This window comes from Podarcis bocagei (genome assembly GCF_964188305.1).
Source record: "Podarcis bocagei genome assembly, chromosome: 16".
Taxonomy (NCBI): Eukaryota; Metazoa; Chordata; class Lepidosauria; order Squamata; family Lacertidae; genus Podarcis; species Podarcis bocagei.
In genome coordinates this window covers 7,004,445-7,030,634 of record NC_138142.1, presented here as the reverse complement: position 1 = coordinate 7,030,634, position 26,190 = coordinate 7,004,445, and the positions used below count along the sequence as shown (strand labels likewise).

Sequence of the window (26,190 nt, the reverse complement as noted above, 5' to 3'; positions counted from 1 at the left end):
CATGAGTAGAATGTGTCCTTTTATTTAAAATGAATCTCTGGGTTATTTGTGGGGCCTGCCTGGTGTTTTTACATGAGTACAGTGGTACCTCTAGTTGTGAACGGGATCCATTCCGGAGGCCCGTTCGCAACATGAAAAGAGCGCAACCTGCAGTGGCGCATATGTGCACGCACGGGTTGCGATTCGCCGCTTCTGCACATGCGCGCGATGTAATTTTCACGCTTCTGCACATGTGCGAGCGGCGAAACCCGGAAATAACCCTTTCTGGTACTTCCAGGTCGCTGCGGGACGTAACCTGAAAGAACATAACATGAAGCGGACGTAACATGAGGTATGACTGTAGAATGTGTGCTTTTATTTAAAATGCATCTCTGGGTTATTTGTGGGGCATAGGAATTTGTTCATATTTTTTTCCTAAATATAGTCTGGCCCACCACATGGTCTGAGGGGCGGTGGACCGGCCCATGGCTGAAAAAGGTTGCTGACCCCTGTTCTAGGGCATTGCCAGAAATTTATTAATGGCAGCTTTGAGCCGTCCCCATGTACATTGGAGCACTAGAAAAGGAAAGCTGGAAAAGTGGGGCTGGGCATGCATCCAAGCAATGTTCAGCCAGGTTGGGGGCAGCAGCAACTACTCAAGGGTGCCCAACACTGGCACTAGGCCTGCACCCATCAGGACGCAACACAGCGGGGGAAGAATCATAAGGCCACCTGGCAGAAAGGAAGAGAAGCTGAACAAGGAACATGCATCTGGATGAGTAGTGCAGTTAATGAAGGCTTTGCAACAGGGTCCCCTCCTCCCGCCTGGGATAGAATTAGGTACCATCTGTAGCCAAAAAGAAAGAAAGAAAACGGTTTGAGACCTTTGCCCACGCCCCACGGAACTGCACTATAAATAAACTGATCAGGGTTTCAGCATATATTACATGGTGCTACTTGCCTGCTTTAAAGAGAGAGAGAAAAAAAAGAGTCTTCAAGGCATTTTTTCCCCTGTACATGCTTTCCTAATACACAATCAAATCCACTTTCTTCTCATTTGCAAATTGTGGGGGGTGAGTGATAGATTGCTATTACCCTCCTCTTCCTGTGCCCCTCAAAGAGCTTTATTTTGCACGATGGCCCCATGCTAACTTGTAATACAGGAAGAGCTTATTGGAAAAGTGATAGACCAACCAGCAATGAGGACATCTCTCTCAAGAAACGTAAGATGAGAGCAATGGAGCCAAATGAACCAATGTTCTGTAAAGCCATTTGAAGAACAAGAGGACTCTTTGCTAATACACTCACCCACCACTAACCATTGTAAGTTGCCTTATACCATTGATGCTATCTATTCTGGCAGTAGCTCTCCAAGATTACAACCTTACAGTCTTCTCCAGGCCCTACCTGGAGGTGCCAGAGATTGAATCTGTGACCTTCTGCATGTAAGGCAGCTGCTCTACCACTGAACTAAAGTTCAAATTTACACTAAGTTCAAATTCTAAAACCATGCATTTTTTCTGTTTAGCAAAATCGTCATTTATAATAGGCAGGTTCTCCTTCACAGAGAGTAAAGATGTTATGCTGGGTAAGATTAAAGATCCTGTTTCTCACATAAGAATAGCCAAGGGTCCAGTAGCTTGTTCTCAGAGCAGCCAACCAGATGCCAAAGGGAAGCTCACAAACAGAAGGGGGCTCACAAACACTCCCGACATAAGGGGGGGGGGTTGCGGGCTCACGCCCACCAACATCCGCGTGGGGCTGGCTGCAGCCCCACGTGACTTGGGGAATCCTCGGGCCACGTCAGCCCCAGGGCCAGCCAATCAGCTGACTGCAGGGGCAGGGCTTGGGCCACTTAAGGTTGGTGCGGCCCGGGATCGCCCCTTTCCTTCTTTGCCCCAGCTGCGGTTTCCCACCCACCCTCCCTTTTGGTTTCCCTTCGGATTTTGCTATGGACCTCGGTTGGTCGCTGCAAGGGGCCTGGTAGGAATTTTTCCACTTGGCTAATTGGCATCGATTTAAAAGCCATTTGGTTTTTTCGTCTACCTCGTAGCAAATCGGCACAATGCCTTTGGTTTGGCGGTTAGGCATTGGTAGGGGCATTGTTATGCAGATGAGTTAGGGGGGAGGAGCGCCATCACCTCCCCCAAATATTTAAGGGTAGTCCGATAAAGGATTCTGGGGGGCGTTGCCTCGTCCGAAACCTATGGAGGCAAGGGTCTAAAGCGCGCCCCCGAGCGGTGACCCCTCGGGGAGTGCCTAGGGATGTGCATCTCAGGGGCTCCCCCTGCTGGAGTTAACCCTTCCGGTTCTCATACCGGATAGTCTGATAGGACCAATGCCTAAAGCCAAAGCGCTCTTACCTGTAACCAGTAAAGTTGTGGCCATTTTTTCGCCCATTAACCTAAAATCTTGGTGTCCTGTCTTTTTATTTATTCCAACTGGTGGGGGGCGGGAATCGCCACGCAAACAGAACCTGAGTGCAAGGGAGCCACTGGGAATGTTACCTTTCCTTGAGCTTGTCTACTCTTCTTTTAAAACCATCCAAGTTGGTGGCCGTTGCTACATCTTGTGGAAATGAACTCCATAGTTTAACTATGCACTGTATAAAGCAGTGCTTTGTTTGCCTGTCCTGCATCTTCCAACATTCACCTTCATTGGATGGCCCCAAATTCTAGCATTACCAGAGACGGAGAAACAGGTATCTCATGGTCGCTCAACAGATGCCTTCAGGAAGCTCCAAAGCAAGCTGTGAAGGCCACAGCCCTCTCTAGATGCTGGTCCTCAGCCATTTCCCACTTCAGAGAGACACTGCCTTTATTCAATGAAGTTCCATGAAAAATATAAGAAGGTCCCTGCTGGATCAGACAAAAGGCCCAGCTGGCGAGCATCCTATTGACTATGTGGAATAAAAGCTTGATCAGAATCAAAGCCTTTTCGCATGTTATGTGGTTATCAAACTGATACGATGGGAGCCTCATGTCCCACAGCAATGGCACCAACTCACCTGCTCCTTGGACTCTGCATTATTCTCTGACACATCACTGTTGTGGTCGAGTGTTTCCCACCGTTTCCTACGTTCTGCGTCACGTCCCACTGCCTTGGGTCACTTGCCTTTGCACTCAGGATATTTACTCCTTTCTTTACCTTTGCCCTATTGGGAAAAAAGAATTGCAGTCATCATCATCATCATCATTTTTTATTTGTATGCCACCTTTCCACAGTTAAAAAAACAATGCTCAAGGCGGCTTACAGCATAATAATTACAAAAGTCGTAAACAATAAATAAACCACATTAAAAAAAATACACAACCAAATGGGAAACAATTTTCACATAAATCAAAATCTAAAGCTAAGAATACACCATTAATATCACAGTTTAAAATGACATAGGTAAAAATAGCAGCAATTTAAACAAAAAACAAAACAAAATGGACCCCTCTCCGCCCAGCAGCAGCAGTCCTTTATAGAGCCCATCAGGCCCCACCCTAGGCCATGGGGTTGAGTGGCAGGACTGGGGCCCTCAGGCACTGAACAGGGGAGTCCTCCTGGGTGGTAGCCACAGCAGCAGTTCTTATAGGCCTGTCAGGCCCCACCCTGGGCCAGGTGTTGAGTGGCAGGACTGGGGCCCTCAGGCGCTGAGCAGGGGAGTCACAATAATATTGCAATCTGGCAAGGTATATACACACCCCTGCACACACAAACACACACCTGTATAGGAACCTAAGAATAAGCCTGAAGGTCAGGGTTGGGAAATACTTCTAAAATGGTCAAATGAGGCATTTCCTTCTGTGAGATACAAAACAGAAATACAGGTACCTTTACTAAAACGATCAGAAGAGGCAATCCCTGCTATATGAGAGCAAGCTGGAAGTGACTTCTAATGAGTTCAGAAGACTTTCCTGTTGTGTGACAGGGAAAGAGGAATTCAGGGAAAACAAATAAGGAAGCCACCATTTTGAACGGCATTACACTCCACCCTGACAAAGAGTCCTGGCCTGGAAGATATTGCCAAAAGTCTGTCTAGCTCAAGGTAAGCCAACATGGTGTCCTCCAGATGTTGCTGGCTGGAGTTGATGGGAGTCTAACAACATCCAGAGAGCATCACCTTGCCTAGCCTTGGCTTTTCCCAGCATCCTGTTTCTTACAGAGGCCCAGCAGAGAATTTATTACCTCAGACTTTTAAAGAAGAACAATCTGAGTGAGAGACTGCTGGTGTGCTTCTACCGAGGCTCCATAGAGAGCATTCTTACATACTGTATTTGTGCTTGGTTCTCCAGTTGTACAGCTAGGGAGAGGAAGGTGCTCCAGAAGGTCATAACCACAGCCCAAAGGATTATTGGTCATCCTCTCCCATCTTTGGAAGAACTGTACGGTTCCCGTTGTCTTAGGAAAGCAAATAACATCCTGCAGGATTCATCTCACCCGGGACACGGTCTGTTTGCACTACTGCCTTCTGGCAGGAGATATAGAAACATCAAGTCAAAGACAAATAGACTGAAAAACAGTTTCTATCCAAGAGCTGTGGCCTTTTTGAATGCTGTAACTCGATAGTGTGACCTGGGAGTTTGATGGGTGTGGTGTGGGTGTGGCTGGAATGTGGTTTGTTTGGTTGTTGTTGTTGTCTTGCTTTTGATGTTTTAAGGGATGGCATCCAATTTCGTTGCACTTTGTACAATGTTGCACTTGTGTAATGACAATAAAGAATCTATTCTATTCTATTCTATTCAGAGGCTTTTGGGAAGCCAGTCAGACCATCAAGCAATGAGCAATCTGAAGCGCAATGGCACAGGACAAGACAGAGACAAATGCAAGATGGCATTGGTTCAGAAAGCAGGCTTCAGAGCTCCCCAGGACTTTAATGGACTTTAATTGCTGCTCAGGGAAGTAATTTTTCCTTTCTCCACTTTAAACTTACTAATTCACTGAGAACTTATCAGCACTTTCTTATCTATGTTATAAGAAACACTCTGGGCAAGTTCTGTGAGAAGCATCCTGGGCAGGCCGCTAGCTGTTAATTGCCTTTTATACTTTGTTTTTTGACTGCCTGGCAGTCGTTACACAGAGAAGCTCATCAATAGAACAAACTGAGCACCTTTTCCCTTTCTTTTCTTGCTAAGGAAACCTCTCTTTGCTTACTCCTCACTGCATTATTATGCCTGCTTGTAAACGCTACAGGGATCCACAGGAGGCAGTCCTTTCACCAGTTCCCAAACAATCAAAAATGGAGGACAAATGCCCTGTGACCTTCATTGAATTAGCCTGAAAAGAAGCCAAGCAATTTCCAAACAAGGAGGAAATGTACGGTCCCACATCTGAGCCAATTCATGTACGATGGCATTGGAACAGGGGGTAGCTATCCTGCCTCCCTCCAGCTGTGGCAGGATTGTAGTTCTCATCATCCCTATCCATTGGACATGCTGGCTGGGACTGAAGAGACTTTGGGATCAACAGCATCTGAAGGGAGGCCTAGGCTAGCCACCCCTGTGCCAAAAGGAAGTTAGACAAATTCATAGAGCATGGGCTGTTCAATGCTTATTAGCTATATGGAACCTGATTTGTGAAGAAGCAGGATCTCACTGAACTCCAGGTGCTGTGATTAAAATAAAAGCATGGCAGGGGATATTCTCTTCTTGCCCTGGTTGGCTAGTGTGGGAGACAAGATAGACCAGGGTTGCATTCGGATATGGGGAATACTGTGTTGGCTTTTCTGATTGCAACGCCAGTGGTTCTTTCATGTTTTCTGGCATTCATTTAACACTGCAATACTGGCTGCATTATGGAACTGTGGCTTTCCGGCCGTTATCAACAGAAGTATAGCATCCCAACAAAGGTACCACTCTATTCTGCCTTGGTCAGACCACCCCTGGAGTCCTGTGTCCAGTTCTGGGTGCCACAATTTAAGGATATTGACAAGCTGGAACATATACAGAGGAGGGCGATATCAACAGAAGCATAGCGTCGCAATAAAGGGAAGATGACCAAGATGATCCAGGGTCTGGAAACCAGGCCTTACGAGGAACGGTAGAGGGAGTTGGGTATGTTTAGCCTGGAAAAGAGGAGACTGAGAGGAGATAAGATAGCCATCTTCAAATATCTCAAGGGCTATCATATGGAAGAGGGAGCAAGCTTGTTTTCCCCTGCTCCAGGGTGTAGGACCCAAACCAATGGCTTCAAGAAATGAGATTCCAGCTAAACACCAGGAAGAACTTTCTGACAATAAGAGGTGTTTGACAGTAGAACAGACTCCATTGGAAGGTGGTGGATTCCCCTTCACTGGGGTGGTTTTAAGCAAAGGCTGGGTGCCCACCTTTCAAGGATGCATTAGTTGAGATTCCTGCTTTGCAGGAGGTTTGACTAGATGATGTTTGGGGTCCCTTCCAATTCTACAGTTCTATGATTCTATGATATACCAACATGCCACACTAGATTTCATTTACCTCAGTGGGTGTGGTGTGACAAAACAATGAACATCATTGGATGACGTTGCTACTTGCTCACTGTCACACCTGTGTGCTTCTGCTCCCTCATGAAAGCAGCCAGAAATAACTGCATGGCCTTATACAACCTCCAGTTTTTGTCACTTCGCTCCTGTGATTTTCCATTCTAAGGGGGCTGCAAATGGATCCCACCCCCCGGAATTAAGCAGCACAGAAACGAGCACTAAACATGCACTACGTTCTATCAGTTTCCCTGAAGTGGCTCTTACATTGTATAAAATCTCAAATTAATGCATAAACTAACAGTTAGGGAAACGTCAGGCAAATGGAATAAACTGTAGTGTGAATGCAGCCTAGCCTGCGGTAGTGAACATGGCGCCCTCCAAAAATGGCAGGCTGTTGAAAACAAGGTGGATAAACTTGATTGGGTAGCCTGCATGGGGGTCATCCAAGACTTCCAACTCTTCCTAACCATTGACCCTAATGGCTGGCTGGCTGAGGGTTGATGGGAGTTGTAGTCCACACCTTATACTGAGTCCATCTAGCTCAGTATTACCTACACCGATTGGCTCTCCAGTATTTCAGGTAGGTGTCAATCCCAACCTTACTTGGGATTTGAACCTGGGACCTTCCGCTTGCAAGGCACACACTCTACCACTAACACTGAGCCCTTCTCCCATCTGGACACTGGCTATCCCTGGGCCAGAAAGGTCTTTATTCTGATCCATCAGGGCTCTTCTTCACGTTCCAAGATGTTGAGTAGCAGCAGATACACGAGAGGAAACTGCTGAAATGACTACTGACATAGACCCTCCCCACCAACCCTTTTCTTCCATCCAGACATCTCACACATTGGCTGCCCTGTGCTGCCTCAGAGAGATCCGTTGTCACTTGCAATTGGAGTTTGTATGGGGGGGGGGAGAGGCTACAATTTCCCCAGGAGTTGGAGATTGCTCTTTCCACCGTGAAGCCCGGCAGAGGTACGAGCTGGCTTTGCGGTTGATTAGGGAGGACGTTTTCGCTGGACAAGGTTAGTAGTACAATCCAGGACTGGAGGACAAAAATTTAAAAGGGGGGGGGGGGTGATACAAGAACAGCAAGAGGAATAAACAACTCTGGTGACAGAGCCATTCTGTTAATTAACCCACCGGATCGACCATTTTGGGGAAAGCAACCTGCCTTTACATGCACACACAGAGACATTATATAATGGCCTTCTGGAGGCAGGAAGAGTCCAGGAGTAAAGTAGGTTATCCAGAGTAAGGGAAAATCAATGCAGTGATGGCACTTAGTGCTGGAATGGGCGGCTGGAATGCCCCAAAGACTCGAGCTTCTAAATAAATATGTGGAATTATAATCTGCAGCACTCTCTCCTCCCTCCGCAGTATCTCTCTTTCCCTCTTGCAGTTTTATATAACAATGTCAACAGATGAGGTGGAATTAGGCCAGGAAGTGAAAGATGTCTGGGTTTCTGTGCTTATTTTCTTAAGCCAACTCAGCAGGCGCAGCAGCAGTTGTATTACAAAGGCATCCTCTTTGGCTAACCACAAGAACACGGGAAGCTGCCTTATTCTCAGTCAAGCCATTGGTCCATCTAGGTGAGTGTTTGTCTATACTCTCTAGACAGCTTACATTTGCAGCCCTACTTGGAGAAGCTGGGGCTTGAACTGAGGATCTTCTGAGTACGTTTCCAAGCACAATTTAAAGTGTTGGTGCTGACCTTTAAAGCCCTAAACAGCCTCGGTCCAGTATATCTGAAGGAGCGTCTCCACCTCCATCGTTCAGCCCGGACACGGAGGTCCAGCTCTGAGGGCCTTCTGGCAGTTCCCTCACTGCAAGAAGCCAAGTTACAGGGAACAAGGCAGAGGGCCTTCTCGGTAGTGGCACCCACCCTGTGGAACGTCCTCCCACCAGATGTCAAAGAGAACAACAACAACCAGACTTTTAGAAGACATCTGAAGGCAGCCCTCTTTAGGGAAGCTTTTAATGTTTGGTGCATTACTGTATTTTAATATTTTTTTGGAAGTCTCCCAGAGTGGCTGGGGAAGCCCAGCTGGATGGATGGGGTATAAATAATAAATTATTATTATTATTATTATTATTATTATTATTATTATTATTATTATTATTATACATGCATAGCGGATGCTGTGTCCTTGAGCTACGACCCATCCCATTTGTTATTCCCAAATGGTCATGAGATAACTGCTAGTGAGCCAAGGAGCTAGAAACATGTCATTTTTTACATGTTTTATGCTAGCTTTTCCTTTATGGCACAGGCTGTTAACCCACGGTCCTCCAGAGGTGGCTGGACTACAACTTCCATCTCCTCTTGCCTCTGGTCACGCTGGCTGGGGCTGATGGGAGTTGGAGTCTGTCCAACAACAGCTGAAAGGGCCACAGGCTCCTCGCTCCTGCATTAAGGGGCTCAGGGTGGTGAGCCTAGTCCCTCACACTGCCGTTTTATTCTCACAACAGCCTTGTAAGGTAGGCAAATGGAATTTCTTATGAATGTTTTATGTAAACCACTTGGAAGTTTATTATTACTATTATTAAGTGGCATATAAATTTTGCTAAATAATTATATATATATATCAAAATGTGAAAAGGCAGCTTGGTTGCATATGGGGATCTCCTTGCCCAGTAAGATGAATGGGTGATAGAATAATAGATGTTTAGAGTAGGAAGGGACTCCCAAGACCAATGCCTTGCGATAGAGGTAACACAGTTAAAGTCTCCCTGACAGATCCACCCAATTTCTGTTTTTTAAAACTGCCTATGAAAGAGTATTCACCACCTACCAAGGGAGTCTATTCCATGGTCAAACAGGTCTTACTGTCAAAATGCTCTTCCTAATGTTTAGTCAGAATCTCCTTTCTTGTAATTTGAATCCATTAGCTTGAGTCCTAGCTGCTGGAGTAGCAGATTTCTACCCCCAAAGTCCTGCTTCGATGGTATCACTGAAGCCAATTTTAGTGTTGTAAAAAAGTATATAGTTTAGGAACACGCTTAAGCAAATAAGGTTTTGCTAGTCATGCTATAGGTAAAAGGTAAAGCTAAAGGACCCCTGGATGGTTAAGTCCAGTCAAAGGCGACCATGGGGTTACAGTGCTCATCTCACTTTACAGGCCGAGGGAGCCGGCGTTTGTCCACAGACAGCTTTCCGGGTCATATGGCCAGCATGACTAAACCGCTTCTGGCACAACGGGACACCGTGATGGAAATCAGAGCACACGGAAATTCCATTTACCTTCCCACCACAGCAGTAGCTAGTTATCTACTTGCACTGGTGTGCTTTCAAACTGCTAAGTTGGGAGAAGCTGGGACAGAGCAAAGGGAGCTCACCCCTTCACATGGATTCGAACCACCAACCTTCCGATCGGCAAGCCCAAGAGGCTCAGTGGTTTAAAGCGTCCTCTTTGTCATGCTGTATTAAGAGCAGAAATCATACAATAGTAATCCTATTCATAATATAATATTGGTAATGATATAGTATTCATAGCTGTAATTGATATGTAACAATGGCAGCTACTGTTACAATTTCCTTTCCTTTACTCTCCTTTGACTGCTCAAGGCAGTCATGCCTGTTACTTAGTTAATGAGCCCTTGGCAGGGGATCAGTGATATGACTTTGAATTACTTTAAGACACCCAGAGCCTAGGGGATAAGGTGGGCTATAATATGACAGACACCTAAGATAGGGAGGAGAAACGCTGTAGAAGAGTGCTCTGTTGTGTCATAAGACCACCCCAGAAAAAAAATTCTAAACAGTTTTGGACTTCAACTTAATAAACACTGCCCCCTTTTGGCTGATCTCTATCAGCGTCTCAGATTATTTGTATCCCCCCCCCCCATTTCCCAATAACGCTTGCTATATAGCACTGCTGTTCTAAGATCCAGCCCCAGCTGCAGTATAGAAATTGACGTCCTGAATCTGAGAATGAAAAATGAATTTCAAAGGGGTTGGGACATAATAGCACACAACTGTGTTGTGCACAATTTTCTGCAGTGCTGAAAATTGACTTCCCATTCCCCAGCACTTTTTCACCCCCCTTAAAAAAAGAAAGAGGGGAAAAAATCACAGAAAAGTGTGCTTTCTGGCTCTCACCTACCTTCACTCATGCAGCCACGTCCGATTGGCTATGGAGCACTGTAACAGTAACCCATTTACTGAATGGTCCCGACTGGTTGAGATCACTCACATGCCTAATTCAACAGGCAAGGGCACTGATGACACCAAACAGGATAACCACAGAACTGTAGAAGGCACCACAAAGCTCATCTAGTCCAACTACCTGCAATGCAGGAATCATCCAAACTCTCTTTAAAAACCTCCAATGAAGGAGAGCTAACCAGCTCCCATTCCACTGTCAAACAGCTCTTACCACCAGATATTTATTCCTAATGTTTAGTCATAATCTCCTTTCTTGTAATGATTGGCTTGGGCCCTAACCTCTGAGGCACAACTCTAATTTTTACATCTGCAGGTGAGGTAGTGGATGTGCTGGACCGATGATGTCTTGCCTCAGTATGAGAGTCAACAAACTGAAGCTCAAGCCAGGTAAGACTGGAGCACTGTTCATGGGTGGTTCCCCAGACTAGATGGCTGGGAGGTGGCCTGTTCTTGATGGGGTTACACTCCCTCTGAAGGAGCAGGTATGTAGCTTGGAGGGTACTCCTGGATCCTCTGCTGTCGCTGAGACTCAGGTGGCCTTGATGGTGTAGAGTGCCTTCCATCAGCTTCGGCTGGTGGTCCAGCTGCACCCCTATCTGGACAGGGACAGTCTAACTTCTGGGTCCTGTGGTTTTAGCTGGATTCACCCAGCAGCAGGTAACAGTCTCCAGAGAGCAGTTCCTGTCTACAAATCCAGTCACCTGAAGTAGCATCAGACTCTTCAGGACCACAGAGAGCTCCCAAAGGGAGGCAGCTGTTGCTTTAACAGAATCCAGAATTTAGCTAAGCATCGAGCAAAGCATGGCCACTGTCAAGAGTACCAATGCTAAAGAGTACCAATGCTAAAGAGTGGGCACTTTGGTATAGAACACTTTCTACAATGAAGCTGAAAAGTCTTAAATTGTGCCTTTTGAAGACATCAGGGGTTGCTTTCAATTCCCTGCCCCACAACCCACACTCCTTTTGTTTGGATTGCAGTTATCCCTGTTATCACTCAAGCCAATTCAAGAAGCATTGACCTCGCTCTGCACTGACATCCTTTGACCTCAGTAATAGCTATACATAGCCAAATCTGATTGGCTATATAGTCTTGTGAAAAATGTCATCCCATTTACTATGTGATCCCCAGTTAGATGGGATCACCCATGTGACTCATTCAGGAAACACCACTCTCACTCTCAATTGGCTTAGTTTACCTTCAGCTATGCCATTGATCAGGGACACAGGTGGCGCTGTGGTGTAAACCACTGAGCCTAGGGCAGCGGTTCAAATCCCTGTGCCGGGGTGAGCTCCCATTGCTCGGTCCCAGCTCCTGCCAACCTAGCAGTTCGAAAGCACGTCAAAGTGCAAGTAGATAAATAGGTACTGCTCTGGCGGGAAGGTAAATGGTGTATCTGTGTGCTGCTCTGGTTTCGCCAGAAGCTGCTTAGTCATGCTGGCCACATGTCCTGGAAAAACTGTCTGAGGACAAACGTCGGCTCCCTCGGCCAGTAAAGCGAGATGAGCGCTGCAACCCCAGAGTTGTTCACAACTGGACTTAACTGTCAGGGGTCCTTTACCTTTTCCCTTCAGCTATGGCATTGACTAATTAAATCTGAGTGACTATGACTATGTAGCTTTGTGGTGTGAACCTGTTCACCAGAGAATTCCCAAGTGGTGCTTCTCTTTAGAATACTAGTAGGGGGTTGTGTGTTCTTTTAAAACAACAACAATCCTTGCAGACTAGAAATCAGGAGAATTTGTTTTAGTTTAGCTTTCTTCCCAGCATGCGCAGGGATTTTGTTGTTGTTGTTGTGAAGAAGCATTTAATTATGTGAACCCCGTACTTGCATTCTGAAATGGTTGACTACATCAGTAAATATATTTCCTGGTTTCAGTCCTGTTAATTGCTGATTCAGTAAAATATGTCCTCCTAATTGTTGCTGCTGGTGCTTCCTAGAAAAGTCAGAGGAGTGATCTTAGCCAGCAGGGAATCACAAAGCAAATAGGTTGATGCCACAAATGCTACCCTGAGAATGAGCTATGATTGAGTCACAGTATCACAGGGGGCAACTAAGCCAATCTGGAGTGAGAGCAAAATTTCCTGAAGTAGTAATATGAGCCAATGAGTGAACAGAATAACGTCATAGTTATCCTTTCTCCTTCTGTGATGGGACTCCTATTTGGGGACTTCCCTGGCTTTTTTCTGGCCCACGTAGGACCAGTCTGGATAGTTAGCCTTAGTGGAGACTTGACGTTTTTATCCCGCAAAAAGTTTTTGATTTGAATTTCTACTGAAATGAGGCTGCATTTTAATGTTGCATTTTAATTTTGTTTTTAAGTTGTATTTCAATCAATTGTTTTTATACCTGGTGTTAGCCGCCATGGGCCTGGTCTTGGCTGGGGAGGGTGGGGTATAAATAAAATTATTATTATTATTATTAATTATTATTATTATTATTATTATTATTATTATTATTATTATTATTGTATTGTGGAGTTAATTAGATTTGGCAATGTGCTAATATCACTGAGAACAACTGACGTCAATTCAGAGTAAAAACACTGCTACTTAAATAAGCAGAAAACTGTTTTGAAAACCCTACCGAAAAAGGAGGCAAAGCTGAAAATATACAGAAATTTCAACTAGTACCTTCATCTCAACATTACCTGCATTTTGGTTTGGTTAAAAAAACAAAAACAAAAACAAAAAACAACCTCATCCTCATTCCCCCCCTGTTATGATTAGTGCGCCTCATCCTCCCCCCCCCCGCTTTGCTCTATGCTTCACTGCCTGAACACCCATCCTTTGCCCCCTTCGCATTTGCTTTTGTGTCCCTCTGTGCTCCTTGCTTTACTGAGCATGCACATTTAGCCAGAACACATGCTCAGTCAGGCGTTAAGCCAGGTGCTTCTCCTGCGCTCGCAGCACCCAAGTGGGTTGGAGTCTAGGGAAAACACTTTCACTCTCTAATGCAAACCAAAGTAGAAACTAAAAAGAAAGTGTGTGTGTGTGGGGGGGGGGGGAGAGAGAGAGAGAGAGAGAGAGAGAGAGAGAGAGAGAGAGAGAGAGAGAACAGCCCTTGTTCCACATTTTCTCTGTTGATTCAAAATTTCAATTTGCAGTTGAATCACATACAATATCCTTACATAGAGATTGGATTTTTTTTTAAGACTATAATTTAAAAACAAGAATGGTCAAAACCTGGGAAGTATAAATTCAGTTATACAAGAGAAGATATTTATTCTGATATTTATTCGCAGTGGACTACGCTCAGTTATCTTAAGCTTGAAAGCCTTTGGAGATGTGGGTCTGTGGGTAGGTGGAAGGGTTAATATGGGTGCCATCATCCATCACCATTATTTATTTCCTGGCTACAAGCCTGAGGTGAGGAAGGATAATAAGATTATAAGCTTGGAAAACAGGGGTTGCAGCCAACTAAGGGCTCATCCAGACTTCCTTTCGTGCACTCAGGCATAGGTCTGTGTCTGAGTGGGTTTTTGTTTTGGTCCCAACACTTTTCCTGGGAAAACCCACATTTTACCACTGAATTGGAGCAAACTGCACATGGGTTTCCCACAGATTGCTGTTTGCAATCTGCAATAAAATGTGGGTTTTCCTGGGAAACACCCACCCACACCCCACAACTCACTCAGACCTGGACCTGGAAAGCCCAGATCTGTGCCTAGAAAACACAGAGCAAAGTTAAGTGTGGATGAGCTCTAACTTCTACTTAGAGGACACTTGTTGAACCAGTGAACCTACATTTGCCATATCAATTAATTTCAATGGGTCTACTCTGAGTAAAACTAACAATGGCTACAACCAGCAGATTCTATTGTTCAAAACTCTATTTTTACTTTCAGGAAGGAATGTCATGCCAACTTCAGACAAGGCAAAAACAAGCAATTAAAGGGTCTCTAGAGTTCTGGTGTCCAAAGAAATTTGCCTAGTTAAATGGGAAGGGGTGGGGGAAGAATCTCCTGACTCCAATCCACTTCTTATGCAGTAGAAATAATAATAATAATGATGATAATAATAATAATAATTTGTTAATTATACCCCTCCCATCTGGCTTGGTTTTCCCAGCCACTCTGGGCTGCTTCCAACAAAGTATTAAAATACAGTGGTCTGTTAAACATTAAAAGCTTCCCTAAACATACCAGAAGGGCTCTCATCTTATTTTTACACCAGCCTTCTTTCTTTATTAGATCTTCTCACACCACCTGGAATTTGTCATCATTCCTGAAATACTTCTACAGATCTGTGTAAGTGCATTATAGAATAATCTATTTTCTTCCGAAGTAAGAATCCTAAGAATTTAAAATAAGTTTCTAATCCTCATGGATATGTGAACATGTCATCCAAGCATTTGATGGGACAATTTTTTTCATACACACACACACACACGTGCGCACACACACACACACTTTTTCTCAGCAGAGTCTCAGACCAAGAGATATGTCTACACAATTGTTTTCTGATGACTAAGAGTATCAGCCGGTTTCTTTTTCCAACCCTGCCTTTCTAAGACGTATTCAGGATGGCTTCCAACAGTAAGACCACCATATACTAAAACTGTTATGGCTTGACCTGGTCACCCACAGAGGAAGGCCAGTCAGGCATTGCAGGACCACGGACAGTGCCAAGCAAGCAGCTTAATCCCAAAACAGTCCAAAGCAAACTGGGCCCTTAAAAACGTCTGTTGGGGCTCGGTTCGATGCCCAATACCTTGTGGGTTCAGCCTGGAACCCACAAGTTGCAGACTCCAACTGTCAGTCAAACAGGACATTTATTTAGGCACTGCAAGGCCGATGCGACACAACCTCAACCAACACGTAGTTGAGGGGTGGCATATCAAATATGAAAAAGCACAAGCATTGAATGTAAAAACGTGAAAAACTTCTGGGAAATGATACATAATGAGATGAAAAAGATGTTGAAATATACATTTATTAAGAAACCAGAAGTATTTTTACTTGGCATTGTAGGAGACGATATTAATAGACAGGATTGTAAGTTGTTTTTATATGCAATGACGGCAGCAAGAATATTATTGGCACAAAAATGGAAGCAGGAAGAACTACCGACGAAAGAAGAAGGGAGGACAAAATTGATGGACTATGCAGAATTAGACAAATTAGCAGGAAGGATTTGAAACCTGCGGGACCAGAGATTCTTAGAAGACTGGAGTAAATATATGAATTATTTGAAAAGTAATAGTAACGAACAGATTACGCTAGTAGGATTGCAAGAAGTTTTGTAAGGAGGACTATTTGAAATATTACAAATAAGACTATGAGGAGAATTATTAGTTAATGATAATTAAGAGTAATAGAGAAATTAAGAAATACAGAATAAGTGATAAAGAACGGAAAATGCATCAGAGGTGTTGACAGAAGTAAAAAATATTGTATAAGATAAAAAGGTAGGTTATATGAATGTTGGAAATGATATGTTAAAAACATAGATAGATAGATAGATAGATAGATAGATATAGATATAGATAGATAAATAGATAGATAGATATAGATAGATGATAGATGATAGATAGATAGATAGATAGATAGATAGAGATAGATAGATAGAGATAGATAGATATAGATATAGATATATATAGATATATAGACATATAGATATATATAGATATAGATATAGATATATGTATATAGAAAAAGCACAAGCATTGATACACTGACAGGCAAAGGGGCAGTTCTAGCTTCTTCCAAGCAGGGAGCAGGTCCTCCAGCACTCACATCAAGAGTGATTAAATACCGGTTTAATTACGAGGCATAGCAACTTTCTCATCTTTCGCTCCTTCGTTTGTCCTCAATGTTTATAAGCAATACTTCCTGTGTACTTTTTGTAACAGAAATTACCGGGGGGGGGGGGCACATCTTTAAAGTTGTTAAATGTTACAAATATTATGCCTGAATGTATCCTTTTGACTTGACAGCTCAGGGAAGTTACCTAGCTTTAAAAATCACATAAAATCAACTCCTTTGCCAGTTTCCTCCATTCCAATGCTATTTTGCCCTTGAAAAAAAGACCCCAGGAAGTGCCCAGAGGTGACAATTGCTGAGCTGATTGTTGGCCAAGGAAAGCCTAATCCGATCACCAGACTTGCCTAAGGGTCCAGACATGCAAAGGAAGTTCTATTGTACTTTGGGTGGTGGGACTTCAGAGGTGTTTGCCTATGCTAATTTTATACCTGGGTCTTGCCCTGGCATAATAATAATAATAATAATAATAATAATAATAAGAAGAAGAAGAAGAAGAAGAAGAAGAAGAAGAAGAAGAAGTATACCCCACCCATCTTGCTGTGCTTCCCCAGCCACTCTGGGTGGCTTCCCAAAAAATATTAAGATACTGTAATACATCAAACATTAAAAGCTTCCCTAAACAGGGCATGTTTTGCCTATACTAATCTGGTACCAAGGACTTGTCGGGACATGTTTGCCAAGGTTAAACTAGTGTAACCCCTGTCTACCCCTCCCCTTTGGTGACATGCCAGTGATGTAAATATGATGTACCAATGACGCTGTATGAACTGTATTCTGGGACATTGTGGGGAGTTTTAAAAGTCAATGTTGCCCCATGCTCTGGGTTCTTACTGCTGTTGGAACCTGTTGCGCAACAATAGAGGATCTAAGTCTACTGACTGCTGTTTTGCTCCAAATTACTTGGCTAGAATTTCCTTCTTTTAGTGACCACATGGACCAATGGTGGACTTGTACCCCGATGAGCTGGGCTGTTGAATCATAGAATCATAGAGTTGGAAGAGACCACAAGGGCCATCGAGTCCAACCCCCTGCCAAGCAGCAGAGTAGTCTCTCAACCCAGAATTTTCCTTAACAGTATCATTCCGTCCTTTTCCCATCATTCTCTTGCTAACATTCCAGCCTTCAGTAGTTCAGCCCTCCTTACACACTTTTCAATTTTCAATTTTATCCTTCCAGCCATACATCCATCCCAGATCATCCCCAGATTCTGACCCTCCCACTGAGGACAGCTTTGTTTGTTAAAGGTCCAACCCTGTGGACTGGGCACACCTTCTGTGCTCTATGACTTCCTGCCTGGTGTGCTCCCTAAGCTGTTGGATCAATGAGCTGCAGTGGGAGGCATTTGGCTCCTTGGCAGAAGGTGCCCTTGAAGGTCTTGCCTCTGCAGAACCGGGTGCTATGGGAGGTTGCTCTATGGGCGCCTGTCTGTCAGGCTCAGAGCTCCTCAGCTGGAGATTCTGCAACCTCCGACCCTGTTGTCTCAATCACTGCTTGAGTTTGGGGGTCATGACAATAAACAATCTCAGAGAGCAGATGAAAACGATTTAGAACAGATTCTAAAAGAAGAGACAGGGATGTAATCTTGACGAACAACACAATTCTGTGAAATAAAAATGGTCTCTGCTGCCCATCCAAAAAGCAGGCAGTGACAGATAGGCATATTTCGGTTTATGGTTTTATAAAAAGTCCTCATGAAAATCCATCACCACTTTTAGTGCTGATTCCACCTTAATATACATATGTCTGCACACTTATTATACACATTTTTATACAGCAGTTTTTCAAAATATAATGCATTTTTGTATGCTCTTTTCTCTGATAGAAGCATTGTGGTGCACACATTTCTCTAGTATACACACTTTTGTACAGGCTACTTGACTGGAGGACTGCATTGCAACATTCAGAGAACTACAAATTCCACACACAAAATGTGTGATCTGTGAATTGGGCCACGGAATTCAGAGTTCAATTTCAGCTCAGCTCAATACATTTCGGTATATCTGCCCTTCTGCTATGCTTCCTTCATAAGAAGAAAAATCTTTTTAAAGACAGTTGGCAATTTTACATCACATAAATCTTCCCCATCTTCCGAAGGGAATCATCTTCCAGTTTCCTGACTTCCCCTCAACCCTGAAGTAGTTCTGATTCCTCCAACATCAGCTCGGCTTCCTGACTGCAGGGATTCAAATCATTTTGTTTCAGCATGATGCCGCAAAAATGCAATTGCATGTGGCAGGGTCTCCGCACAGGAAAGCACCTGGTCCTGGGATCCACAGGCTGCTGCCGTAGCGGGAGAGTTCAGTTTGGGAGAAACAACCAACGTGGCGTATGAAATACAGATGAATCCATTTCAGCACACCGAACGATGCTGCATGCTCTAGGGGAGAGTAGTGCATGATGCTCAAAGACGGGAGCGGAACCAAAGCCCTACATTTGGCTATCAGGAGAAATTATGCAAATTAAGAACATGTATGCAGAATGACACAATCTATTCTTAGCACAGAATGTGAGCTCTCTTGGCCTGAATTTCATTTCTGGTAAGGCAAGAGGCACACACATTCATTCCCGATTCTGTGCTTGTACTTAGAACTGGATTTTTCCAAAGGCATGGAATTGATTTGCTAGATTTATATCCCACCTCCCTCCAAGGAACTCGAGGCAGCATGGATAGCAGCAATTCAAAGTGTTGGTGCTGATCTTTAAAGCTCTAAACAGCCTCGGCCCAGTATAGCTGAAGGAGCGTCCTCACCCCCATCGTTCAGCCCATACACTGAGATCCAGCGCTGAGGGCCTTCTGGCGGTTCCCTCATTGCAAGAAGTGAGGTTACAGGGAACCAGACATAGGGCCTTCTCGGTAGTGGTGCCCACCCTGTGGAATGCCCTCCCTTCAGCTGTGAAGGAAATAAGCAGCTATCCTATCTTTAAAAGACATCTGAAGGCAGCCCTGTTTAGGGAAGTTTTTAATATTTAACGCTGTACTGTTTTTAACACTTGATTGGGAGCTGCCCAGAGTGGCTGGGGAAACTCAGCCAGATGGGCGGGGTATAAATAAATAATAATAATAATAATATTTATTATAATTATAATTATTATTATTATTATTATTATTATAGCTCTTCCCTACTCTAATGTTTTAACGTGTTCGGAGCAGTGTAGGCTGGTCCATTAGTGGCGCACGTCTCCAGCAACCTCAGTCTGCCTCAGTCTGCTCAGAAAAACAGAGGCAAGGCCACCCAGTGAGATTTATGGCTGAGGTGCTGTGGGTTAAACCACAGAGCCTAGGACTTGCTGATCAGAAGGTCAGCGGTTCGAATCCCCGTGACGGGGTGAGCTCCCGTTGCTCGGTCCCTGCTTCTGCCAACCTAGCAGTTCGAAAGCACGTCAAAGTGCAAGTAGATAAATAGGTACCACTCCAGCGGGAAGGTAAACGGCGTTTCCATGCGCTGCTCTGGTTTGCCAGAAGTGGCTTAGTCCTGCTGGTCACATGACCCGGAAGCTGTACGCTGGCTCCCTTAGCCAATAAAGCGAGATGAGCGCCGCAACCCCAGAGTTGGTCACGACTGGACCTAATGGTCAGGGGTCTCTTTACCTTTACTATATTGCCCCCACTGGGTAGTTTTGTTTGTATTTTTTCTTCATTTTTTTGCACTTCTGCAGACCTTCCACACTGGTATTATTATTTTATTATTCGTTGTTATTATTATTTATTTATTAGATTTCTATACCACTCTTCTTCATAAAATCTCAGGGCTGTTGTCAGTGGCGCTATTTTAGCTGCAGTCCCATCGGCGCCACAGCAGCCAAGCTTGCTATTAGAAGGAATGACTTGGTCCAGCTTCCTGCCCCAGGATATGATCCAAAACCACTTTGGCTGAGAGTGGTTAGGAGACCCCTGCTCCCTTCAGAGCCACAATTCCCAGAGTTCCCTGGGAAGAGGGATTGATTGTTAAACCCCTCTGAGTATTGTGGGTCTGTGAGGAGTTCTAACAACTCTTAGCAGCCTTAACAAACTACAACTCCCAGAGTTCTTTGGGGGAACTAATGGCTGTTTAATGTGGCATCATAGTACCATTAAATGTAAGGTGTGAATGTGGCGCCGTGGCAAATCTTTTTCCATAGGAGGCATTTTTTTAAGCAGATGCACCCTGTCCCTCTTTCCCTATTTGACAAAGTCTCTTAAGTTAAAGGGGACGCGGGTGGCGCTGTGGGTTAAACCACAGAGCCTAGGACTTGCCGATCAGAAGGTCGGCAGTTCGAATCCCCGCAACGGGGTGAGCTCCCGTTGCTCGGTCCCAGCTCCTGCCAACCTAGCAGTTCGACAGCACGTCAAAGTGCAAGTAGATAAATAGGTACCACTCCAGCGGGAAGGTGAACAGCTTTTCCGTGTGCTGCTCTGGTTCACCAGAAGTGGCTTAGTCATGCTGGCCACATGACCCGGAAGTTGTACGCCGGCTCCCTCAGCCAATAAAGCGAGATGAGCGCTGCAACCCCAGAGTCGGTCACAACTGGACCTAATGGTCAGCGGTCCCTTTACCTTTACCTTAGGTTAAAGCGTTTGTATTAGCTTTGAAGCAAGGGAATTCCCCAGCCTACCCATACATATAAGAGCAAGGGCAAGTATAACGAAAATATATATATAAAAAATATGGAGTAACCCAATCCAGGTTTAACAGCAGCAAACACCCCTATTCCTTTCCCCTGTGCTGCCTTTTGTGTATAAAACCCATTTGTACACAAAACACGGGTGCAGACACAGAGAATGTCCTCGTTGCCGTGCAGTTGCTAAAGCTTGAACTATTTCTTATTGTTAGAGCCGATACATTCTGCTCTGCAAAGCTCATAACTTAATTTTTTTTTATTCACCCGAGTTAAAGCACAACTTAATTCACTTGTTAAAGAATAGAATAAAGAGATCTGCTACATTTTGAAGCATTATGTGTGACCATACATAAAAAATCTAAATGTCTCAAATGTTGAAGAGGATTTGCCACTACGGTGGCCTAAATGGATAGCGCATTTGGGGTCTTAGTTGCTGATGTGCGATGAAGTCTGAAAGGTGTGTGCACACATGGTGTTTTTTAAATCAATTCTTAAAACATTATGAACCAATAACTTAAATTTAGCAACAAACCACCTGCTTTTGCTGTACTCTGTAAAACAATTCCAGCTAATGAAAAAGCTCTTTTAGCCACACTTTTGTTCCCTAAATCTAAACAAGCATATCAATTTAGCCTTGGTGGCAAATTTCCACATTTTTTCCATCTGTTCATTAATAGATGGTGCATTAGGCAGTCTCCATGTTTTTGGAGAAAAGGATTCAAGATAATTTCTGGTCTTGGCTTCTTTTGGTTATGTGTGATAGAATGATGAAAAATAAAAACCAGTAAATATCAATAAAATGCAGCATTTACTTTTTTGATTTGTTCCCCTATAAGTGCTTTCAATGACCATCTCTCGATGGAGGAAGGAATGAATCTATAAATGTTGGTTCTCTTTGTGATCCAGCCTTCCTGCCCTCTTTCTGCTTCGGTTTGCCAAAGCCCCTGGTCAAAGAAAACTTGTCAGCATTTTAGTATACATTTCTCCTATTAATAATAATAAAAAATGTGTATGTAATTTTGCCTTATACTCATTTTTGGAAGTGATTTATCCTGAGATAACACATTTTTGTATGTTATTTTCATTACTATAACACCCACAGTGACATTCACAACATCCTTTCAAAGCACTATTTAAAACCCTCTTCAACAATCATGGCTTAATCCAAAAAAGTCATGGCAATTGTGGTTTATTGCAGGTTCTGGGAATTGTAGCTCTGTGAATGATCTCCTAGCAACTCTTGGCACCCTCAGCAAACTACAGTTCCCAGTGTTGTTGTTGTTGTTGTTGTTGTTGTTGTTGTTGTTGTTGTTTTAGGGGGGAGTCATGGCTGTGAAAGTGGCGAGATACTGCTTTAAATGTATAGCGTGGTTGTTACCATGTTTACACACTTTCCCCAAATACACACATTTCTGTACACAATTTTTCTCATTGAAGTACTGCCTCACACCATTTGGAGGTGAGTGGATTTTGAAGGATAACTGCATTTCAGTTCCTGCATTTTTTCAGGAAGTGCATCATGGATAAAGGTAAAGGTAAAGGTACCCCTGATCATTAGGTCCAGTCCCGGACGACTGTGGGGTTGCGCACTCATCTCGCTTTACTGGCCGAGGGAGCCAGCGTTTGTCCACAGACATCTTCCGGGTCATGTGGCCAGGATGACTAAGCTGCTTCTGGTGAACCAGAGCAGCACACAGAAATGCTGCTTACCTTCCCGCCGGAGTGGTACCTATTTCTCTACTTGCACTTTGACATGCTTTCAAACTGCTAGGTGGACAGGAGCAGGGACCGAGCAATGGGAGCTCACCCCGTCATGGGGATTCAAACTGCCAACCTTCTGATCAGCAAGCCCTAGGCTATGGATAAAGGTAAAGGGGACCCCTGACCATTAGGTCCAGTCATGACTGACTCTGGGGTTGTGGCGCTCATCTCGCTTTATTCGCAGAGAGAGCTGGCGTGCAGCTTCTGGGTCATGTGGCCAGCATGACTAAGCCACTTCTGGCGAACCAGAGCAGTGCACGGAAATGCTGTTTGCCTTCCCACTGGAGCGGTACCTATTTATCTACTTGCACTTGACGTGCTTTCGAACTGCTAGGTGGGCAGGAGCAGGGACCGAGCAACGGGAGCTCACCTCGTCGTGGGGATTTGAACCACCGACCTTCTGATCGGCAAGCCCTAGGCTCTGTGGTTTAGACCACAGCGCCACCCGCGTCCCTGCACCATGGATAAGGTTACGTTGAAAGGCAAAACAAGACCCCTTTCCCCACTCATCCAGTGGAGGCCGGTCCATTTGGGCAGTCCATTTGCCCCTCCAACCTCTTGGCCACCCCCCACCTGCCTACCTTTTTTACATTCAGTCCAGGGAGTAGCCTTTGCTGTCAGTGTCACCACTGTAGAACTCAGCAGAGAAGAGGATGGGGGCAAACCTAGAATCAGTCCGATTTGCCTGTCATTGGCTCTGGCTCTACGTACCAGTGGCATAGCGTGGGGGGTGCAGGGGGGACCGGCCGCACCGGCCGCAACATCTGGGGGTTAGGGTTAGGGGGCGCAAATCCACGGGTTAGGGGGCACAAATTACTTGCCTTGCCCTGGGTGCTGACAACCCACGCTACGCCACTGCTACGTACTACTGGACGCCCTGTCTTCCACCAACCCAGTCCCGCCACTGCCCTCATTCCTACCTCGATGACAGTGAAAATATTAACAGAGGCACAGGCTCACAGGTTGGATAGCTAGGAGGAGCAGTTCAGGGACTTGGCAGCAGACAAGAGGCAGAGCCACCTGTAAGGCAGTTGAAAGGCTCCATAACCCCGAGTCAACTGTTCCGCTCATTTGAAGGGTCTTTGATCAAACATACCAAGAGTTATGGGGCTGCACAACAGCAAGGGATATCTAGAAATGACAGCCACAAAAGGAGAGGACATGAATAATACAAAGGGGAGGCCATTATTTCCCGTGCTGCAGGAAAACGTTCCTGCTCCCTACAAAAGAGAGAATTTATCTTTCTTTGATCGGAGGCGACAAAGCCAGAATACTAATTCGTTCAAATGAAACACAGCAAAGGAAACGAGAAAACCGTTTGATATTTCAGCATCACGCACTCAGTCCAGTGAAGGGATTGCATTGTGGACAATTCTGGTTGTCTTGCTTTAAAAGGATTCCCTCCACTCCCATCCCCACTTCAATCAGCATTGCCTGGCATGATTTCAGCAATGAGTCAGTTATCCGTCAATTAAAATACCCTTTAACGTATGGAGCTCAAAAAGGAATATTAATGTCTCTTGATGGCTGGAAATCTCTCTCCCCTGCCTTTGGAATGTGACATCTTTGAACTACTGAGAAAACCAGGGAAATGGCTTCATTTGTTTGCATTTGGACACTGAGCAGCTACATCACCTGGCAACTAAAAATAATGGGAGGTATACAAAAATAACATCAATGCCTCTTGACGGATGGATAGTTTCCCTAATTTGGACACAAAGGACAGACATGAGTGTACATCAAATGTAAAACACTCTGTATGTACTATTATCTACCTCATTCCTCTTTGAAGCAATGTATATATGTGGAATGGAATGAACTATTCAGGAACAGAGCATAGATAAGCTGTCTGGCTAGCTGGAACCCTGAACAGGAGCTCTCCACATTTTGTTGAGGGTTGCAACCTGCCAATTCTAATCAACCGCCAACCAACAAGCTACATGGTGGCTTGTGCCAAGTTTGCCTGAAATGCTGAGATCAAAATTCTCTGGTGCTGTGATCAATCATTACTTGCTTTGCTGTGACACTGAACTGTCCAGAGCAATCCTTTGGTCTATAGGATGCTGCACTGGGTATGATAGCATTTCCCCCTGTGTGCTGACAATTACATTTCTTTTGTGAAATACGGCACCCAGCCGAAAGCATGAATAATGAGGAAAGTTGTAGAAAGGAAGGGAGATTATGACCCCTTCCAAGATTTCACAGGCAAGTATAACAACATGCTTGTAGCAACCCTTTGCTGGTATTATTATTATTATTATTATTATTATTATTATTATTATTATTATTATTATCATCATCATCATCATCATCATCATCATCATCATCATACCCTATCCCATCTGGCTGGGTGTACCTGGCCACTCTGGGCGGCTTACAGCATATATTAAAAAAAATGTAAAACATCAGACATCAAAAATTTCCTGATACAGCGCTGCCTTCAGATGGGGAAACCCAGCCAGATGGGTGGGGTATAAATAATAAATTATTATGTCATAGCGAGGATCAGGGCCACTGCTGTACTAGTGGACAGACCCAATGGCATAATGTAGTACCCTGGGCAGAAGAGGCATGCCCTGTTGTGTGGCAGAGAAAAGTGAGAGGCCCTTCTAAGTTGGTCCCTACTCCCCTCTTTTTTTGGGGGGGTAGGTATTTGTATTTTAAAAGGTACATTAAGTGGGAGGAATTAAGGAGTGGAAGGGAGTAACTGGTTTGTTCAGTTTCGGGTCATGGTTTTAGTATGTATTATGCATTTTTATTTTGTATTTTTATGCTGTGAACTGTCCTAAGATCTATGGATGAAGAGTGGTATACATTAATTATTAATTATTATTGGTTATTGATTACAGTGGTGCCCCGCAAGACGAATGCCTCGCAAGACGGAAAACCCGCTAGACGAAAGGGTTTTCCGTTTTGGAGTGCTTCGCAAAATGAATTTCCTATGGGCTTGCTTCCAAGACGAAAATGTCTTGCGAGTTCCTGCAGGTTTTTTTTCCTCACCCCCCCTTTTTCCCAAGCCGCTAAGCTGCTTATCAGCTGATCCTAAGCCGCTAAGCCGCTTAACAGCTGATCCGCTAAGCCGCTTAACAGCTGATCCGCTAAGCCGCTTATCAGGTGAGCCGCTAAGCCCGCTAAGCCGCTTATCAGCTGATCCGCTAAGCCCGCTAAGCCGCTAATAGCGCTAATCCGCTAAGCCGCTAATGGGCTTGCTTCGCAAGACGAAAAAACCGCAAGACGAAGAGATTCGGATTCTTTTCGTCTTGCGAGGCACCACTGTATTATTTCAGAAGGGACCACAAGGATTCATCTAGTCCAACTCTCTGCAGTGCAGGAATCTTTTGCCCAACTTGGGGCTCGAATCCACAGCCATGAGATTAAGTCTTATGTTCTACCAACTGAGCTATCCCAGTATAATATTAATATTGATGATATTGATATTGATAATAGTGCACTCCTTGGACCCTGCAGAGCTGA

At 44.5% G+C, this 26,190-nt stretch overlaps 1 protein-coding gene across 2 annotated transcripts in view; it reads right to left on the bottom strand.

The window, feature by feature from the left end:
• Positions 1–26,190, bottom strand: part of LOC308575780 (transmembrane protein 132C-like) — a 300,534-nt gene that overhangs the window by 126,917 nt on the left and 147,427 nt on the right. For both annotated transcript variants that reach the window (XM_081174740.1, XM_081174741.1), the window contains exon 3: positions 2,987–3,133. In XM_081174740.1, coding sequence (XP_081030866.1) covers positions 2,987–3,133 — 147 coding nt within the window. The remainder of the gene's footprint in view (positions 1–2,986; positions 3,134–26,190) is intronic.